The sequence below is a fragment of the Pseudophryne corroboree genome, chromosome 2 (genome assembly GCF_028390025.1).
Source record: "Pseudophryne corroboree isolate aPseCor3 chromosome 2, aPseCor3.hap2, whole genome shotgun sequence".
Taxonomy (NCBI): domain Eukaryota; kingdom Metazoa; phylum Chordata; class Amphibia; order Anura; family Myobatrachidae; genus Pseudophryne; species Pseudophryne corroboree.
In genome coordinates this window covers 573,730,406-573,752,489 of record NC_086445.1, presented here as the reverse complement: position 1 = coordinate 573,752,489, position 22,084 = coordinate 573,730,406, and the positions used below count along the sequence as shown (strand labels likewise).

The 22,084-nt window shown below is 47.6% G+C and overlaps 1 protein-coding gene across 5 annotated transcripts in view; it reads left to right on the top strand.

Moving 5' to 3' along the window:
* Positions 1-22,084, top strand: part of ZMYM4 (zinc finger MYM-type containing 4) — a 371,597-nt gene that overhangs the window by 271,308 nt on the left and 78,205 nt on the right. For all 5 annotated transcript variants that reach the window (XM_063954437.1, XM_063954436.1, XM_063954434.1 and 2 more), the window contains exon 14: positions 18,790-18,940. In XM_063954437.1, the coding sequence (XP_063810507.1) occupies positions 18,790-18,940 (151 nt within the window). The remainder of the gene's footprint in view (positions 1-18,789; positions 18,941-22,084) is intronic.

The following is a 22,084-nucleotide window of genomic DNA, read 5'->3' as shown; positions in this document are numbered from 1 at the left end:
ATCACTGTAATACAAGTTCTTGAGGAGTACTATAGCATTGCAAGGCATCAGACATCTGTACAGTAGTCACTGCGATCTCAGACTGTGGACTTATGTAATGAAATATAAGCACTGATACTTCATGTATACAGCGCTACTCGGTAATACATCCTTTTTGACATAATATGCCAAGTACTGTCTTAAATTGCTCTTGAACTATTCAGGAATATTTTGTTCGGTTAGTACACAGATTTTGAGTTATTTGAATGCCCAGTCTATGGTTTATTTGCTCTTTAAGGCTAGATTTACTCTAAAATCTATATTGCTTCAAGTAATATATAACTTAAATTAATTAGTAAAATTGTCCTACTGTAAATCCAGGGCTAGTGGCAAGAATCAATCCATATTTCACCTGCAAATTGCTCATGCCATTCTAAAGTGGATGCGAGACAGAGGACAGCAGCTTCACTGGTCTGTGAGTGCAGACCACTGAGATGGTGAAGCCAACCTTGGCCTGAGACTGTTGGGAGAGCTTCAAGCAGCTCGCCGTACACCATAGGGGAGCCTAACACAGTATGTGCAGGTTCTGATTCAGGTGTCCTCTTTCATGACTACTTTGACCACTTCTATAACGAACAGTTTTTTCCCTCTTTCCCCAATTTTATGAGGCAGTTAATGAAGCATGGTCAAAGATTTGTTAACAGATTTCAGATATACCGCAGATTCATTTCCTAGAACCACTACACCATTCCGATTCCAGACTTCTACTTTAGAGGCTAGTATCATAGGCTTCATTCTTGGGAGAGAGATTGCAGTCTTTTCCATAAACCGTTGAGTCCTAAACTGAATAGAAGTATTACTCAGGCTACAGGAAGGAAATGCCTCTAGATCTAAGGGTTCTGAAAACTTCACTGTTTTCATTAATCTGGGAAAGAGTAAACTCTGTCAGATCCAAAAATCAGCTTTAGAAGTGTTATATTCTGCTATGGAGTATGCTGTTCTTCGAGTGTAAATTGCTGTTAACCACAATGGAGGCCACATTGAACAATTGTAGTACTGTTCAGGTTATCTCTATTGCAATAGCACCATAAAGTGTCAATTAGTGTCAGTAAATGGCTAGCTCTGTCTCTGTTGTCCTGATTTCTCTTAATTATTCCCTTTGGAATTCGCTCAAGAGTGCTCAAAGTAGTGATACTTTAATTTTAACTGCCCTATGTCTGTGTGTAATATATTTCTCGCCACATGCCATAAAACTGCCCATCAGACAGACGGGTGTGGCTTATTAGGACTCTACTAAAAAGGTCTACAGTCAATAGGTCTACCACTAATGGTAGACATGCATTAGGTCGACAGTCAAAAGGTCGACATGTAAAATGGTCGACACAAAAAAGGTAGACACAATTTTGTTGGGGGAGGTGTTTTCGCTCCTCTGCTGCTGCGCTCAGCACAGGTTACTATTCCCAATCGTAGTCCTCGCGGATGGTAAAGCATGAAAAAGTTGTAAAAAATGAAAAAACTTGTGTCTACCATATGTGTGTTGACCTTTTGAACTGTCTACCTTTTACATGTCAACCTTTTGACCCTGTCAACCTAATGCATGTCTACCATTAGTGGTAGACCTATAGTACGGATACCCAGACAGACCCCCTCAGCATGTTTTCAGTCCTGAAAACACACCTTTTAGATTTTCATACGTGTCCCTCAGACTTTACTTGCATGCCCCTTTTAAATCCTCCTCAGGCCTCCTCACGAGTCACTTAAGTACCCCTCAGACCACCTCACATACCATCAGACCATCCCACATGCTCCTTACATACCCCACAAAACCGAAATAAAACATGAATGAGTAATACCAGGTAGACAGAGACAAGAGGGCCCTGATTACAATCTATAGGTCCTCAGACCTTCCCACATGGCATCAGACTCTCCACCTGCTCCTTAAATGTCCATCAGGCAATCCCACGTGCCTTACATATCCAACAGATCCTCCAGCTTTTCGTGTGCCCCTTAATTGCCCATGAGACCCCCATATGCCCCTTACATGACATCAAAAGACCTTTACATGCCACTGTACCCTTGCAAGTGCAGGTTGAGTATCCCATATCCAAATATTCCGAAATACGGAATATTCCGAAATACGGACTTTTTTGAGTGAGAGTGAGATAATGAAACCTTTGTTTTTTGATGGCTCAATGTACACAAACTTTGTTTAATACACAGTTATTAAAAATATTGTATTAAATGACCTTTAGGCTGTGTGTATAAGGTGTATATGAAACATAAATGAATTGTGTGAATGTAGACACACTTTATTTAATGCACAAAGTTATAAAAAATATTGGCTAAAATGACCTTCAGGCAGTGTGTATAAGGTGTATATGAAACATAAATGCATTCTGTGCTTAGACTTAGGTCCCATCACCATGATATCTCATTATGGTATGCAATTATTCCAAAATACGGAAAAATCCGATATCCAAAATACCTCTGGTCCCAAGCATTTTGGATAAGGGATACTCAACCTGTACTAGACTGTATAATTTAAACAATGAACATTATAACATCCTAGAGCAGAATTTCTCAAACGCAGTCCTCAAGGCCCCTAACAGTCCAGGTTTTAGGTATACCCACGGCTCTGCATTGATGGTTTAATCAAATTGACTGATCTGTTAATTAAGACACACTGTAGCACATAAGTGTGAACACTGATCCATTGACTGGCAACTTACGCAGGAGGATGTAACTAGCATTGTGTGGTCATATGATCTCTGCAGTACATAACTAGTGTACCAGTAGCTGAGCAACAGTCAGTCAGGATGCAGAAATGAGTGACTATTTCTCACTCCTGTATATAGGATGTTGTGCTTTTTGATAAAAAGGCTCTCTTCATTCTCTGTATGTTATAAGGACATTGCGAGTCCGTACCTAGGAATTGTAAGTGCCTTTTCCACTAGAAGCCACCTAGTAAGTGAGACATGAGGCTCTCTTTCTGAGCAATTTAGCCAAGTGGGCACATCTTCTTTGGTGCACACTTTCATGAAAATGAAAAAATAAATAAATTTGATACAGAAATTGAGGTGCAGCATTGGGTACCGTCTCTTAGGGGCAGCTTTGGGACATACCCATTGTATACAGTGTCCCCCATTTAAATGTTAGAGGAAATAAAATGTTGTACTTGAGCTAAATCATTTTCTCACAGTCCATTGGGTCACACTTGATGCCCTTCCTTTAAGCTGGGAGGAGCTACTGCTTTTGCTGGTGTAAAGTCTCCAAACTCTGTACTCTGTCATTGTACTACTATAGCCCATTTTTTGTCTATTGTTTCCAAATGACCTCAGAATAAAGAATACCATAACTAAATTTCTCTGACGTCCTAAGTGGATGCTGGGACTCCGTAAGGACCATGGGGAATAGCGGCTCCGCAGGAGACTGGGCACAACTATAAAGAAAGCTTTAGACTACTGGTGTGCACTGGCTCCTCCCACTATGACCCTCCTCCAGACTTCAGTTAGAATCTTGTGCCCGGCTGAGCTGGATGCACACTAGGGGCTCTCCTGAGCTCCTAGAAAGAAAGTATATTTTAGGTTTTTTATTTTACAGTGAGATCTGCTGGCAACAGACTCACTGCAGCGAGGGACTAAGGGGAGAAGAAGCGAACCTACCTAACAGGTGGTAGTTTGGGCTTCTTAGGCTACTGGACACCATTAGCTCCAGAGGGATCGACCGCAGGACCCGACCTTGATGTTCGTTCCCGGAGCCGCGCCGCCGTCCCCCTTACAGAGCCAGAAGCATGAAGAGGTCAGGAAAATCGGCGGCAGAAGACTTCGGTCTTCACCAAGGTAGCGCACAGCACTGCAGCTGTGCGCCATTGCTCCTCATGTACACCTCACACTCCGGTCACTGATGGGTGCAGGGCGCTGGGGGGGGGGGCGCCCTGAGGACAATATTACACACCTTGGCTGGCAAAAACACACCATATATAGTCCCAGAGGCTATATAGGTGTAAATTAATACCCCTGCCAGAGTTTCAAAAACGCGGGAGAAGTCCGCCGAAAAAGGGGCGGGGCTAACTCCTTCAGCACACTGGCGCCATTTTTCCCTCACAGCTCCGCTGGAAGGAAACTCCCTGGCACTCCCCTGCAGTCTACAAGCTACAGAAGGGTAAAAAAGAGAGGGGGGGCACTAAATTTAGGCGCAGTGTATATATATATATATATATATATATATAGCAGCTATAAGGGGATATAATTCAGTTAGTCCCTGTATTATATAGCGCTCTGGTGTGTGCTGGCATACTCTCTCTCTGTCTCCCCAAAGGGCTTTGTGGGGTCCTGTCCTCTGTCAGAGCATTCCCTGTGTGTATGCGGTGTGTCGGTACGGCTGTGTCGACATGTTTGATGAGGAGGCTTATGTGGAGGCGGAGCAAATGCCTGTAAATGTGATGTCACCCCCTGCGGGGTCGACACCTGAGTGGATGGTTCTGTGGAAGGAATTAAGCGACAGTGTCGACTCCTTGCATAAAAGGTTTGACGACATACCTACTATGGGACAGCCGGCTTCTCAGCCTGTGCCTGCCCAGGCGTCTCAAAAGCCATCAGGGGCTCTAAAACGCCCGCTACCTCAGATGGCAGACACAGATGTCGACACGGATACTGACTCCAGTGTCGACGACGATGAGACTCATGTAACTTCCAATTGGGCCACACGTTACATGATTGAGGCAATGAAAAATGTGTTGCACATTTCTGATGTTACCCCCGATACCACAAAAAAGGGTATTATGTTTGGAGAGAAAAAACTACCAGTAGCTTTTCCTCCATCTGAGGAGTTAAATGACGTGTGTGAAGAAGCGTGGGCTTCTCCTGATAAGAAACTGGTAATTTCTAAGAGGTTACTAATGGCGTACCCTTTCCCGCCAGAGGATAGGTCACGCTGGGAAACATCCCCGAGGGTGGATAAAGCGCTCACACGCTTGTCAAAGAAGGTGGCACTACCGTCTCCGGATACGGCCGCCCTAAAGGAATCTGCTGATAGAAAGCAGGAGGCTATCCTGAAGTCTATATATACACACACAGGTGTTATACTGAGGCCAGCTATTGCGTCAGCATGGATGTGCAGTGCTGCAGCTGCGTGGTCAGATTCCCTGTCGGAAAATATTGATACCCTAGACAGGGACACTATATTGCTAACCGTAGAGCATATTAAAGACGCACTTTTATACATGAGGGATATTTGCCGGCTGGCATCCAAAATTAGTGCAATGTCCATTTCTGCCAGGAGAGGGTTATGGACTCGGCAGTGGACAGGAGATGCAGATTCCAAAAGGCACATGGAAGTTCTGCCTTATAAGGGTGAGGAGTTGTTCGGGGATGGTCTCTCAGACCTAGTTTCCACAGCAACAGCTGGGAAGTCTACATTTTTACCCCATGTTCCCTCACAGCCAAAGAAAGCATCGTATTATCAGGTACAGTCCTTTCGGCCCAATAGGGGCAAGCGGGTTAAGGGCGCGTCCTTTCTGCCCAGAGGCAGAGGTAGGGGGAAAAAGCTGCAGCATACAGCCAGTTCCCAGGAGCAAAAGTCCTCCTCCGCTTCCTCTAAGTCCACAGCATGACGCTGGGGCTCCACAGGCGGAGCCAGGTACGGTGGGGGCCCGTCTCAAATATTTCAGCAATCAGTGGGCTCGCTCACGGGTGGATCCCTGGATCTTTCAAATAGTATCTCAGGGGTACAAGCTGGAATTCGAGACGTCTCCCCCCCGCCGTTTCCTCAAATCTGCCTTACCAACCACTCCCTCAGGCAGGGAGGCAGTGTTACAGGCAATTCACAAGCTGTATTCACAACAGGTGATAGTAAAGGTGCCCCTACTTCAACAAGGACGGGGTTACTTTTCCACAATGTTTGTGGTACCGAAACCGGACGGTTCGGTGAGACCCATTTTAAATTTGAAATCCTTGAACACATATATAAAAAAATTCAAGTTCAAGATGGAATCGCTCAGGGCGATTATTGCAAGCCTGGACGAGGGGGATTACATGGTATCACTGGACATCAAGGATGCTTACCTGCATGTCCCCATTTACCATCCTCACCAGGAGTACCTCAGATTTGTGGTACAGGATTGTCATTACCAATTCCAGACATTGCCGTTCGGTCTATCCACGGCTCCGAGGGTCTTTACCAAGGTAATGGCCGAAATGATGATACTCCTTCGAAAGAAGGGAGTTTTTAATTATCCCGTACTTGGACGATCTCCTGATAAAGGCGAGGTCCAGGGAGCAGTTGTTGGTCGGGGTAGCACTATCTCGGGAGGTGCTACAACAGCACGGCTGGGTTCTAAATATTCCAAAGTCACAGCTGATCCCTACGACACGTCTACTGTTCCTGGGGATGGTTCTGGACACAGAACAGAAAAAAGTGTTTCTCCCGGAGGAGAAGGCCAAGGAGCTGTCATCTCTAGTCAGAGGCCTCCTAAAACCAAAACAGGTGTCGGTGCATCACTGCACGCGGATCCTGGGAAAGATGGTAGCTTCCTACGAAGGTTCCATGCAAGAACCTTTCAGTGGGACCTATTGGACAAGTGGTCCGGATCGCATCTTCAGATGCATCGGCTGATAACCCTGTCTCCAAGGACCAGGGTGTCTCTGCTGTGGTGGCTGCAGAGTGCTCATCTTCAAGAGGGCCGCAGATTCGGCATACAGGACTGGGTCCTGGTGACCACGGATGCCAGCCTTCGAGGCTGGGGGGCAGTCACACAGGGAAGAAACTTCCAAGGACTATGGTCAAGTCAGGAGACTTCCCTGCACATAAATATTCTGGAACTGAGGGCCATTTACAATGCCCTAAGTCAGGCAAAACCCCTGCTTCAAAACCAGCCGGTACTGATCCAGTCAGACAACATCACGGCGGTCGCCCATGTAAACCGACAGGGCGGCACGAGAAGCAGGACGGCGATGGCAGAAGCCACAAGGATTCTCCGATGGGCGGAAAATCACGTGTTAGCACTGTCAGCAGTGTTCATTCCGGGAGTGGACAACTGGGAAGCAGACTTCCTCAGCAGGCACGACCTCCACCCGGGAGAGTGGGGACTTCATCCAGAAGTCTTCCAAATGATTGTAAACCGTTGGGAAAGGCCACAGGTGGACATGATGGCGTCCCGCCTAAACAAAAAGCTAGAAAGATATTGCGCCAGGTCGAGAGATCCTCAGGCGGTAGCTGTGGACGCTCTAGTGACACCGTGGGTGTACCGGTCGGTTTATGTGTTCCCTCATACCAAAGGTACTGAGGATAATAAGGAGAAGAGGAGTAAGAACTATACTCATTGTTCCGGATTGGCCAAGAAGAGCTTGGTACCCGGAACTTCAAGAAATGATCTCAGAGGACCCATGGCCTCTGCCGCTCAGACAGGACCTGCTACAGCAGGGGCCCTGTCTGTTCCAAGACTTACCGCGGCTGCGTTTGACGGCATGGCGGTTGAACACCGGATCCTGAACGTAAAGGGCATTCCGGAGGAAGTCATTCCTACGCTGATTAAAGCTAGGAAAGAAGTTACCGCAAACCATTATCACCGCATTTGGCGAAAATATGTTGCGTGGTGTGAGGCCAGGAAGGCCCCAACGGAGGAATTTCAGCTAGGTCGATTTCTGCACTTCCTGCAGTCAGGGGTGACTATGGGCCTAAAATTGGGTTCCATTAAGGTCCAGATTTCGGCTCTATCGATTTTCTTCCAGAGAGAACTGGCTTCACTACCTGAAGTTCAGACTTTTGTTAAGGGAGTGCTGCATATTCAGCCCCCTTTTGTGCCTCCAGTGGCACCTTGGGATCTCAACGTGGTGTTGGATTTCCTAAAGTCACATTGGTTTGAGCCACTAAAAACCGTGGATTTGAAATATCTCACGTGGAAAGTGGTCATGTTGTTGGCCTTGGCTTCGGCCAGACGTGTATCAGAATTGGCGGCTTTGTCATGTAAAAGCCCTTATCTGATTTTCCATATGGATAGGGCAGAATTGAGGACTCGTCCCCAGTTTCTCCCTAAAGTGGTATCAGCTTTTCATCTGAACCAACCTATCGTGGTGCCTGCGGCTACTAAAGACTTGGAGGCTTCCAAGTTGTTGGACGTAGTCAGGGCCCTGAAAGTCTGTTTCCAGGACAGCGGGAGTCAGAAAGACTGACTCGCTATTTATCCTGTATGCGCCCAACAAGTTGGGTGCACCTGCTTCAAAGCAGACTATTGCTCGCTGGATCTGTAGTACGATTCAGCTTGCACATTCTGCGGCTGGACTGCCGCATCCTAAATCAGTGAAAGCCCATTCCACGAGGAAGGTGGGCTCTTCTTGGGCGGCTGCCCGAGGGGTCTCGGCTTTACAACTTTGCCGAGCAGCTACTTGGTCGGGGTCAAACACATTTGCAAAATTCTACAAGTTTGACACCCTGGCTGAGGAGGACCTAGAGTTTGCCCATTCGGTGCTGCAGAGTCATCCGCACTCTCCCGCCCGTTTGGGAGCTTTGGTATAATCCCCATGGTCCTTACGGAGTCCCAGCATCCACTTAGGACGTCAGAGAAAATAAGAATTTACTCACCGGTAATTCTATTTCTCGTAGTCCGTAGTGGATGCTGGGCGCCCATCCCAAGTGCGGATTGTCTGCAATACTTGTATATAGTTATTGTTTAACTAAAGGGTTATTGTTGAGCCATCTGTTGAGAGGCTCAGTTATCATACTGTTAACTGGGTATTGTATCACGAGTTATACGGTGTGATTGGTGTGGCTGGTATGAGTCTTACCCGGGATTAAAAATCCTTCCTTATTGTGTCAGCTCTTCCGGGCACAGTATCCTAACTGAAGTGTGGAGGAGGGTCATAGTGGGAGGAGCCAGTGCACACCAGTAGTCTAAAGCTTTCTTTATAGTTGTGCCCAGTCTCCTGCGGAGCAGCTATTCCCCATGGTCCTTACGGAGTCCCAGCATCCACTACGGACTACGAGAAATAGAATTACCGGTGAGTAAATTCTTATTTTCTTCTTCAGGGTCCATAGGCATCTACAAGGATGACCTTGGGGATATGCTTGTGGAGACCAGGACAGGCACTGAACAGTTAAGCTTTTTGAAGCTCCCAAGATGCACTGGTTCCTCTTCCGCATCCCCTGCCCACAGCTCAGGCTCTTCAGTTTTTGTTTGGTGTCAGCAGGATCTGGTCCCTGTTTAACAGTGGGTCTGCTTTATGCAGCCCAAGATTTATTTATTTTTTTCCGTTACATTCTTTCCGTGCTTCAACATTTGAGTAGGCAGCGCTTTGGACGCAAGCGCTGCTGCTCAAACACCCCTGCCCTGGCAGTGTTGTACAGTGTCCCATTTATTACAATCTCCCATACCCATTTAGCGGGTGATTGCAGTGGCGCACAGCAGGGTACTTGAGAGCGTCCAGGATTGCGCCACTGACAGGATGTCTGTTGCAACTCACCGCTGCTTCGGATCCCGCTCTTGCTGTTTCATGATCACAGACAGTGGAGGGACCGCAGCAGAAGGGGAGAGGTAGCCGCGTCCATACTTTGAAGGGGTTTTACGGGCGTGACAGGCCGTTCTCCTGAAGGGATTTTAGAGTGTAGAGGCTTCCCGCTGTGCTCTTCCCGCTTTGGCAGTCTTTGCTGTTCTGTCCATCACTGTATCACTGTCTGTGGGGGTGGACTTGAACAGCGCCATTTTACTATCCACTCCCCCTCTATTAGCGCTGTCTGACTGGGGAACGCTGCACAGCATACTGAGGAGAATATTTGACAGAAACCTGACTCGCGCTGTTATTGTACAGGCGGGGATCAAGCAATACAAGTGTTTTGGGTTAGATCAGAAATCTGCATCACCCAATTTTATTTCTTGTCTGCATATGTATAAGTAGTTTCACTGTAATAAAGTTATTATTTATCTCACCCTGTTTATTACACAGGAGGGAATCATATCTTAACTAGTGTTGTGCTATTCTAACATAGACAACAGTTGTTTCTCTAACGTCCTAGAGGATGCTGGGACTCCGTAAGGAAAATGGGGATAAACGGCCTCCGCAGGAGACATGGGCACTTTAAGAAAGACTTTGGATCTGGGTGTGCACTGGCTCCTCCCTCTATGCCCCTCCTCCAGACCTCTGTTTGATACTGTGCCCAGTGGAGACTGGGTGCTTTCAGGGAGCTCTCCTGAGTTTCCTGTAAAAGAAAGTATTTTAGTTAGGTTTTTTTATTTTCAGGGAGCCTGCTGGCAACAGGCTCCCTGCATCGAGGGACTGAGGAGAGAGAAACAGACCCACTTCTCTGAGTTTCAGGGCTCTGTTTCTTAGGCTACTGGACACCATTAGCTCCAGAGGGATCGGTACGCAGGTCTCACCCTCGCCGTCCGTCCCAGAGCCGCGCCGCCGTCCTCCTCGCAGAGCCGGAAGATAGAAGCCGGGTGAGTATGTGAGGAAAAGACTTCAGAGGCGGCAGAAGACACCTTGATCTTCATAGAGGTAACGCACAGCAGTGAAGCTGTGCGCCATTGCTCCCATTCACCTCACACACATCGGTCACTGTAAGGGCGCAGGGGGGGGGGGGGGGGGGGCGGGCGCGCGCCCTGGGCAGCAATGAAAACCTCCTGTGGCAAATACACATATATACATGTACAGCTGGGCACTGTACATGTATTAAAAGAGCCCCCGCCATGTTATTAAGAAATTTGAGTGGGACAGAAGCCCGCCGCCGAGGGGGCGGGGCTTCTCCCTCAGCACTCACCAGCGCCATTTTTCTCCACCGCACCGCTGAGAGGAAGCTCCCCGGACTCTCCCCTGCTTGACACACGGTGAAAGAGGGTTTTAAAGTAGAGGGGGGGCACATAATTGGCGCATATATATGCTACAAAAGAGCTACTGGGTAAACATTCTGTGTTTTTTCCTGGGTCATATAGCGCTGGGGTGTGTGCTGGCATACTCTCTCTCTGCCTCTCCAAAGGGCCTGGTGGGGAACCTGTCTTCAGAAAAGAGCTTCCCTGTGTGTGTGTGTGGTGTGTCGGTACGCGTGTGTCGACATGTCTGAGGTTGAAGGCTCACCTAAGGAGGAGTGGGAGTGTATGAATGTTAGGTCTCCGTCGGCAGCGCCGACACCTGACTGGATGGATATGTGGAATGTTTTAAGTGCTAATGTTAATTAATTGCACAAAAGATTAGACAAAGCTGAAGCTAGGGTACAGTTTTTATGTGTATTAAAACATATGAACTATAGTAAAATTTGCAGTTTGATCATTTGAACATCAGCCATACCATAATAAATAGCGCAGAGAGTCAATTGGTAAGGTACAGTCAGGGAGTCAACCCATGTCTGTCCCAATGTCGCCGGGACCTTCGGGGTCTCAGAAGCGCCCACTATCCCAAATAGTTGACACAGATACCGACACGGATTCAGACTCCAGTGTCGACTACGATGATGCTAAATTGCAGCCAAGGATGGCTAAATGTATTCGATATGATTATCGCAATTAAAGATGTTTTGCATATCACTGAGGAACCCCCTGTCCCTGACACGAGGGTACACATGTATAAGGGAAAGAAACCTGAGGTCACCTTTCCCTCTTCACATGAGCTGAACTAATTATGCGAAAAAGCGTGGGAAACTCCAGACAAAAAACTGCAGATTCCCAAAAGGATTCTAATAGCGTATCCTTTCCCGTCACAGGACAGAATACGGTGGGAATCCCCCCCTAGGGTAGACAAAGCTTTGACACGCTTATCAAAAAAGATAGCGCTCCCATCCCAAGATACGGCTACCCTCAAGGATCCTGCTGACCGCAAGCAGGAGGTTACCTTGAAGTCCATTTACACACATTCTGGTACGTTACTCAGACCGGCAATTGCGTCGGCCTGGATTTGTAGTGCTGTAGCAGCATGGACAGATTCCTTATCAGCGGATATTGAGACCCTTGATAAGGATACTATTTTAATGACCCTAGGGCATATAAAAGATGCTGTCTTATATATGAGGGATGCTCAAAGAGACATTAGTTTACTGGGTTCCAGAATAAACGCTCCACAGCTACGGCAGGTAAATCGAATTTTTTTGCCTTATATTCCCTCACAATCTAAGAAAGCGCCTCATTATCAAATGCAGTCTTTTCATTCAAATAAAAGCAAAAGAGTACGTGGATCGTCCTTTCTTGCCAGGGGTAAGGGCAGAGGGAAAAGGCTGCACAACACAGCTAGTTCCCAGGAACAGAAGTCCTCCCCGGCCTCTGCAAAATCCACCACATGACGCTGGGGCTCCCCTGAGGGAGTCCGCTCCAGTGGGGGCACGTCTTCGACTTTTCAGCCACATCTGGGTTCACTCACAGGTGGATCCCTGGGCAATAGAAATTGTTTCCCAGGGATACAAGCTGGAATTCGAAGAGGTGCCTCCTCGCCGGTTTTTCAAATCTGCGCTACCAACTTCTCCCCTGGAAAGGGAGATAGTGTTACATGCGATTCACAAATTGTGTCTTCAACAAGTGGTGGCCGAGGTTCCCCTGCTTCAGAGAGGGAAGGGGTACTACTCAACTCTGTTTGTGGTCCCGAAACCGGACGGTTCGGTCAGACCCATTTTGAATTTAAAATCCCTGAACCTTTACTTAAAACGGTTCAAGTTCAAGATGGAATCGCTCAGAGCGGTCATCGCCAGCCTGGAAGGGGGGGATTTTATGGTATCTCTGAACATAAAGGATGCATACCTGCATGTTCCCATATATCCTCCTCATCAGGCGTACCTGAGATTTGCGGTACAAGATTGTCATTACCAATTTCAGACGTTGCCGTTTGGGCTTTCCACGGCCCCGAGAATTTTCACCAAGGTAATGGCGGAAATGATGGTGCTCCTGCGCAAGCAGGGTGTCACAATTATCCCGTACTTGGACGATCTCCTCATAAAAGCGAGATCACGGGAGAAGTTGCAGAACAGCGTATCCCTTTCACTGAAGGTGTTACAGCGACACGGCTGGATTCTCAATATTCCAAAGTCGCAGCTGAATCCTACGACTCGCCTGCGCTTCTTGGGCATGATTCTGGACACAGACCAGAAAAGGGTTTTTCTTCCGATAGAAAAAGCGCAGGAACTCATGACTCTAGTCAAGAACCTGTTGAAGCCGAAACAAGTGTCAGTACATCATTGCACTCAAGTCCTGGGAAAAATGGTGGCGACATACGAAGCCATTCCCTTCGGCAGGTTCCATGCAAGGACTTTCCAATGGGACCTATTGGACAAATGGTCCGTGTCGCATCTGAACATACATCAGCGGATCACCCTGTCCCCCAGGGCCAGGGTATCTCTCCTGTGGTGGCTGCAGAGTGCTCACCTTCTAGAGGGCCGCAGGTTCGGCATTCAGGATTGGATCCTGGTGACCACGGACGCAAGCCTCCGAGGTTGGGGAGCAGTCACACAAGGAAGAAATTTCCAAGGCCTTTAGTTAAGTCAAGAGACTTGTCTTCACATCAACATCCTGGAACTAAGGGCCATATACAATGCCCTACGTCAAGCGGAGACCTTACTTCGCGACCGACCAGTTCTGATCCAGTCAGACAACGTCACCGCAGTAGCTCATGTAAACCGCCAAGGCGGCACAAGGAGCAGAGTGGCGATGGCGGAAGCCACCAGAATTCTTCGCTGGGCGGAGAATCATGTAAGCGCACTGTCAGCAGTGTTCATTACGGGAGTGGACAACTGGGAAGCAGACTTCCTCAGGAGACACGACCTGCATCCGGGAGAGTGGGGACTTCATCAGGAAGTCTTCACACAGATTGCAAGTCGGTGGGGACTGCCCCAAATAGACATGATGGCGTCCCATCTCAACAAAAAGCTACACAGGTATTGCGCCAGGTCAAGAGACCCTCAGGCGGTAGCTGTGGACGCCCTAGTGACACCGTGGGTGTTCCAGTCGGTCTATGTATTTCCTCCTCTTCCTCTCATACCCAAGGTGTTGAGAATAATAAGAAAAAGAGGAGTGAGAACAATACTCATTGTTCCAGATTGGCCACAAAGGACCTGGTATCCGGATCTGCAGGAAATGCTCACAGAAGATCCGTGGCCTCTTCCTCTAAGACAGGACCTGTTGCAACAGGGTCCCTGTCTGTTCCAAGACTTACCGCGGCTGCGTTTGACGGCATGGCGGTTGAACGCCGGATCCTAGCAGAAAAAGGTATTCCGGATGAGGTCATTCCTACGCTAATAAAGGCTAGGAAGGACGTGACATCTAAACATTATCACCGAATATGGAGAAAATATGTTTCTTGGTGTGAGGCCAGGAATGCTCCTACGGATGAATTCCATCTAGGCCGTTTTCTTCACTTCCTACAAACTGGAGTGAATTTGGGCCTAAAATTAGGCTCCATTAAAGTTCAGATTTCGGCCTTATCCATTTTCTTTCAAAAGGAATTGGCCTCTCTGCCTGAAGTACAGACTTTTGTGAAGGGAGTACTGCATATTCAGCCTCCTTTTGTACCTCCGGTGGCGCCTTGGGTTCTTAACGTGGTGTTAAGTTTTCTTAAGTCACATTGGTTTGAACCACTTAAAACAGTGGAGTTGAAATATCTCACTTGGAAGGTGGTCATGTTGTTAGCCTTGGCTTCGGCTAGGCGAGTTTTGGAATTAGCGGCTTTATCACATAAAAGCCCCTATCTGGTTTTCCATATGGATAGAGCGGAATTGCGGACCCGTCCTCAATTCTTACCTAAGGTGGTATCATCCTTTCATATGAACCATCCTATTGTCGTGCCTGTGGCTACACATGACTTGGAGGATTCAGAGTCCCTTGATGTGGTCAGGGCTTTGAAGATTTACGTGGCCAGAACGGCTAGGATCAGAAAAACAGAAGCACTATTTGTGCTGTATGCAGCCAACAAGGTTTGGCGGCCCTGCTTCAAAGCAGACTATTGCTCGCTGGATCTGTAACACGATTCAGCAGGCGCATTCTACGGCAGGATTGCCATTACCAAAATCGGTTAAGGCCCATTCCACTAGGAAGGTGGGCTCGTCTTGGGCGGCTGCCCGAGGGGTCTCGGCACTACAGCTGTGCCGAGCTGCTACTTGGTCGGGGTCAAACACCTTTGCAAAGTTCTATAAGTTTGCTACCCTGGCTGAGGAGGACCTCCTGTTTGCTCAATCGGTGCTGCAGAGTCATCCGCACTCTCCCGCCCGTTTTGGAGCTTTGGTATAATCCCCATGGTCCTTACGGAGTCCCAGCATCCTCTAGGGCGTTAGAGAAAATAAGATTTTAAACCTACCGGTAAATCTTTTTCTCGTAGTCCGTAGAGGATGCTGGGCGCCCGTCCCAAGTGCGGACTACTTCTGCAAGACTTGTATATAGTTATTGCTTTCATAAGGGTTATGTTATAGTTTCGTCGGTTTTTTACCGATGATATGTTGCTGTTTCATACTGTTAACTAGATAGTATATCACAGGTTATACGGTGTGATTGGTGTGGCTGGTATGAATTTTGCCCTTAGATTAACAAAAATCCTTTCCTCGTACTGTCCGTCTCCTCTGGGCACAGTTTCTCTAACTGAGGTCTGGAGGAGGGGCATAGAGGGAGGAGCCAGTGCACACCCAGATCCAAAGTCTTTCTTAAAGTGCCCATGTCTCCTGCGGAGCCCGTCTATCCCCATGGTCCTTACGGAGTCCCAGCATCCTCTACGGACTACGAGAAAAAGTATTACCGGTAGGTTTAAAATCTTATTTTACCTGTTTACAGACATTATTTTTCTAAAAAGAGCTGCTATAGTTCAATCAGTAGAGCTCTGGACCACAGCATACGGAGTCAATGCTTTGGTTGTGGCATTGTTTATTCCATGGTCTGTAAACCAGCAAATCTCCTAAAGAGAAGGCAGGTTCAGTAGTTTATTTTGCATGTTCCCAATGTGGCTCCAAACTTCCTAAAGGTAGCAGGGACCCAGGTACCCCATGCTCCGGGACACCAGTTGTGGAGCAGCCGGGAGGCTCCATGGATCAGTCTGTGTCTCTGTGGGCCAGAGACACCTGCGCCAATCCAGAATAGTACGGATGGTGTAGTGGTTTGTATTACTGCCTCACAGCACTGAGGGCATGAGTTTGTTTCCCACCATGTCCCTAACTGTGTGAAGTTGTATATCTTCCCTGTACTTGCGTGGATTTTATCGGTGTTCCAGGGGTAGTCCACAAATACCGGTATTGTCTACCTTTCCTTACACTATGACAATGTAATCGGTCTGGTACTCTGTTTACTACTTAGCCACTAATCTTGTTAAAATTTTAATAGCTGAGTTAATATAAAATAATCCGTGGAACTATGTCACAGAAGACAGATTATTTATTTTTCTTGTATAATATGTACTTATGAATTGCCAAATAGCTGAACAGAGCTAACCGCTCATTACTCGGCTTATACTATGCACTGAGCCAGGTCCTTGACAGACAATATAGCTCAGTTACTTCAAAGGCCAATTTGTCCTAGTGGTTATTATCTCAATAGTTATGGTTGCTTCTGAGGCAGGTTTTGGTTTTATACTGCCTGGTGTCTGTCTAACATGACTTCCTTAGGCAGGTTCATTGCATCATCAGGCTGTACCGCCAATTGGCGGAATCCTGTGCCTCCCTCTATTTCGTTCCTGGTTCTGAGCCACGTTTTGAGACTTCATCTAAGTAATATGGTGAAATAAATAGTCTACTGATTTTGTTGGTTTGTACCTCTTCCCTCACATTGGGAAATGTTGGTGGAAGTCTGACTCCACACCTGATGCAAAGGTTCATATTTCCAGGGAAATGTGTCTGTCTCTAATACACACTGTTGTCGGTTCAGATTTGGTGTCTCATAATTGCAGACGTTTCTTTATCGTTTCGCTGATGAAGTCACTGATCTGATATAGGTTCCACTAATAATTAGTGGACGCTTCCATCATGGGAGAGGCTAAGACGACTGTCTTTACTAAAGTACAGTATGTGACCTTAACAGTCACCGCGTATTGAGAACGGTGAGACTGTTATTATATTGGTATTCATTCTGACAGGAATATTCCTACACCCTCTCCTGGCTGATGCATGGATTTTTAGAGCAGTTGCAGATTGCGTAATGCAAGTTGTCCATTCTTGTATCATGATACAAAGGGGGGGGGTTTGTCTTTGGATTAGTGCAGGATTTACTGACCAGAATAGACTCTTTTCTGCAGTTTCCACAGGGGGTTAGAAGCGCAGTGAAGCTGCTTGGTGGCTCGCTGCGCTTGCCACAGGTTCTATTCTTTGTGGGTGTCGTGGTCAAACATGAGTGGAAATAGACTCTTAACCGGGATTCCGGCTGGCGGCATTGTCAGTGGTTGGGATTTCAGTGTCTGTGTCCTGACCGCCGGGATCCCTACTGCTGGCAATGTAACTGCATCCCATTTTAGGCTTACCCTACATTTCTTTAGTTATCGTATATACTCGAGTATAAGTCGACCCGAATATAAGCCAAGGCACCTAATTTTACCACAAAAACCTGGGAAAACTTATTGACTCGAGTATAAGCCTAGGGTGGGAAATGCAGCTCTAGCCGTACACAACCCTCATAGTGCCAGATATGCCCTCATACTGCCAGATATGCCCCCACAGTGCCAGATATGCCCTCATGCTGCCAGATATGCCCCACAGTGCCAGATATGCCCTCATGCTTCCAGATATGCCCCACAGTGCCAGATGTGCCAGATATGCCCTCATGCTGCCAGATGTGCCAGATATGCCCTCATGCTGCCAGATATGCCCTCATGCTGCCAGACATGCCCCACAATGCCAGATATGCCCTCATGCTGCCAGATATGCCCTCATGCTGCCAGATATGCCCCACAGTGCCAGATATGCCCTCATGCTGCCAGATATGTCCCACAGTGCCAGATATGCCCTCATGCTGCCAGATATGCCCCACAGTGCCATATAAGCCCCACAGTGCCAGATATGCCCCACAGTGCCAGTTTGTTACTTAACCTCCGTCGCTCCCGCGCTGTCTTCTGAAGGAGGGACACGGAGGGCACAGCGCGCGGCTCTCCTGTGTCTCTCCGGCGGCAGCGGCGTGTGTGTGTGTGTTAAAGGAAGTGCCGGTTCGGGCACTTCCTTTAACACACACACGCCGCTGCCGCCGGAGACGCAGGAGGGACACAGGAGAGCCGCGCGCTGTGCCCTCCGTGTCCCTCCTAAATACTCACTCGAGTATAAGCCGAAGTGGCTTTTTCAGCACAAAAAAAGATGCTGAAAAAGTCTGCTTATACTCTAGTATATACGGTATATCTTATGTAGTAAACTGGTGGTAGCAGGTAGAAATGTGTTGTGGTGCAGCCCTAAAGGACTGTAAATAGTCATTTTGTGCTCTACAGTGAATTGACCAATATATAAAGTGCCTAAGTTGCACTAACCCTTTCAGACCAACAAGTGTCACAGGCAACTTGGCAGTAAAAGTCATGACAGAGCACACTCCTGTTCTTCTGAAAAAGGGGTAAAATGTATGAAGCAGTGATAAGAGTGGAGAAATGAGCCAGTGGAGAAGTTGCCCATGGCAACCAATCAGCATTGTAGTAACATTTATAATTTGCATACTATAAAATTATACAGAGCAGCTTATTGGTTGCTATGGGCAACTTCTCCACTGGCTCACCTCCACTCTTATCACTGCTTCATACATTTACCCCAAAGAAAGCCATATTGTTAAGAACTGGCGGTATACAACATTATTTATGGGGAATAGCAGAATACTGCTGCACCACTCAGCAATATGTTTATAATGTGTATGATGAATGTGTGTGCACAGTTAATCTATATGTCACTGCATGTATATCTTATTAGATGGGGAAATGTGAAAGCTGCAAGCGACAAGGAAAGCTAAGTGAGTCTCTAAAGTGGAGAGGAGAGATGAAGCACTTTTGTAATCTGATGTGTGTACTGGTGTTCTGCAGCCAGCAGAGTGCAATGGATCCTCCTCCAGTCAACAATACAGGTTTGTTTGCATGGCTTGGTGATTTCTGGACAAAAATGTTTTTAGGTGGTTTTTTTTTTTTTATATTATAACATATATAGTAGTTATCAGTCCTTAAATTCTTTTTTTAAAGGACTAAACCCTTTTTCGAAAATATTATAAAATACACATCAGTTATTCCTGAAAGACATCAGAGCAGCGGTATCTAGAGACTAATAAATTGCATCCCGTAAAAATTGTGTAGGTATTGTTTAAGCTCAAACAGTATTCAGGAAAATTACTACTTTTCCCACCCCAGGTTTTGATAGTGAACTTGAACTATTAAAGGTGTTTAGTGGCCTTTTTATTAAATTGAGACATCACCCAATTTGACTGTAAAGGCTTACACTGCCACGTTGTCTGTTATAGGTTGTTTTACAAATGTCTAGGAGTTACATTTACTGTCAGTAGCCATTACTGAACACTCCTACTGATGCCAATTACCATAGGACACTCACAGCCAACTGTATTTCTCTAACGTCCTAAGTGGATGCTGGGGACTCCGTAAGGACCATGGGGAATAGCGGCTCCGCAGGAGACTGGGCACAAAAGAAAAGCTTTAGAACTACCTGGTGTGCACTGGCTCCTCCCACTATGACCCTCCTCCAAGCCTCAGTTAAGATTTTGTGCCCGAACGAGAAGGGTGCACACTAGGTGGCTCTCCTGAGCTGCTTAGTGAAAAGTTTAGTTTTAGGTTTTTTATTTTCAGTGAGACCTGCTGGCAACAGGCTCACTGCATCGAGGGACTAAGGGGAGAAGAAGCGAACTCACCTGCGTGCAGAGTGGATTGGGCTTCTTAGGCTACTGGACATTAGCTCCAGAGGGACGATCACAGGCCCAGCCATGGATGGGTCCCAGAGCCGCGCCGCCGGCCCCCTTACAGAGCCAGAAGACAGAAGAGGTCCGGAAAATCGGCGGCAGAAGACGTCCTGTCTTCAACAAGGTAGCGCACAGCACTGCAGCTGTGCGCCATTGCTCTCAGCACACTTCACACTCCGGTCACTGAGGGTGCAGGGCGCTGGGGGGGGGCGCCCTGAGACGCAATAAAAACACCTTGGATGGCAAAAAATGCATCACATATAGCTCCTGGGCTATATGGATGCATTTAACCCCTGCCAGAATACATAGAAAAACGGGAGATAAGGCCGCCGATAAGGGGGCGGAGCCTATCTCCTCAGCACACTGGCGCCATTTTCCCTCACAGCTCCGTTGGAGGGAAGCTCCCTGGCTCTCCCCTGCAGTCACTACACTACAGAAAGGGTTAAAAAAGAGAGGGGGGGCACTAATTACGCGCAGTATTAAATAAAACAGCAGCTATAAGGGGAAAAACACTTATATAAGGTTATCCCTGTATGTGTATATATATATATATATATATATATAGCGCTCTGGTGTGTGCTGGCAAACTCTCCCTCTGTCTCCCCAAAGGGCTAGTGGGGTCCTGTCCTCTATCAGAGCATTCCCTGTGTGTGTGCTGTATGTCGGTACGTTTGTGTCGACATGTATGAGGAGAAAAATGATGTGGAGACGGAGCAGATTGCCTGTAATAGTGATGTCACCCCCTAGGGGGTCGACACCTGAGTGGATGAACTGTTGGAAGGAATTACGTGACAGTGTCAGCTCTGTATAAAAGACAGTGGTTGACATGAGACAGCCGGCTACTCAGCTTGTGCCTGTCCAGACGTCTCATAGGCCGTCAGGGGCTCTAAAGCGCCCGTTACCTCAGATGGCAGATATAGACGCCGACACGGATACTGACTCCAGTGTCGACGGTGAAGAGACAAATGTGACTTCCAGTAGGGCCACACGTTACATGATTGAGGCAATGAAAAATGTTTTACACATTTCTGATAATACGAGTACCACCAAAAAGGGGTATTATGTTCGGTGAGGAAAAACTACCTGTAGTTTTCCTGAATCTGAGAAATTAAATGAGGTGTGTGATGATGCGTGGGTTTCCCCCGATAACAACTGATAATTTCTAAAATGTTATTGGCATTATATCCTTTCCCGCCAGAGGTTAGGGTGCGTTGGGAAACACCCCCTAGGGTGGATAAAGCGCTCACACGCTTGTAAGGGCTCTACCCTCTCCTGAGATGGCCACCCTTAAGGATCCTGCTGATAGAAAGCAGGAGGGTATCCTAAAATGTATTTACACACATACTGGTGTTATACTGCGACCAGCAATCGCCTCAGCCTGGATGTGCAGTGCTGGGTTGGCGTGGTCGGATTCCCTGACTGAAAATATTGATACCCTAGATAGGGACAGTATATTTTTGCCTATAGAGCATTTAAAAGATGCATTTCTCTATCGTCCTAGTGGATGCTGGGGTTCCTGAAAGGACCATGGGGAATAGCGGCTCCGCAGGAGACAGGGCACAAAAGTAAAGCTTTCCGATCAGGTGGTGTGCACTGGCTCCTCCCCCTATGACCCTCCTCCAAGCCAGTTAGATTTTTGTGCCCGGCCGAGAAGGGTGCAATCTAGGTGGCTCTCCTAAAGAGCTGCTTAGAGAAAGTTTAGCTTAGGTTTTTTATTTTACAGTGAGTCCTGCTGGCAACAGGATCACTGCAACGAGGGACTTAGGGGAGAAGAAGTGAACTCACCTGCGTGCAGGATGGATTGGCTTCTTGGCTACTGGACATCAGCTCCAGAGGGACGATCACAGGTACAGCCTGGATGGTCACCGGAGCCTCGCCGCCGGCCCCCTTGCAGATGCTGAAACATGAAGAGGTCCAGAATCGGCGGCAGAAGACTCCTCAGTCTTCTAAAGGTAGCGCACAGCACTGCAGCTGTGCGCCATTTTCCTCTCAGCACACTTCACACGGCAGTCACTGAGGGTGCAGGGCGCTGGGAGGGGAGCGCCCTGGGAGGCAAATGAAAACCTATTTGGCTAAAAAATACCTCACATATAGCCTCCGGGGCTATATGGAGATATTTAACCCCTGCCAGAATACACTAAAGAGCGGGAGACGAGCCCGCCGGAAAAGGGGCGGGGCCTATCTCCTCAGCACACAGCGCCATTTTCCTTACACAGCTCCGCTGGTCAGGACGGCTCCCAGGTCTCTCCCCTGCACTGCACTACAGAAACAGGGTAAAACAAGAGAGGGGGGGCAAAATAGTGGCAA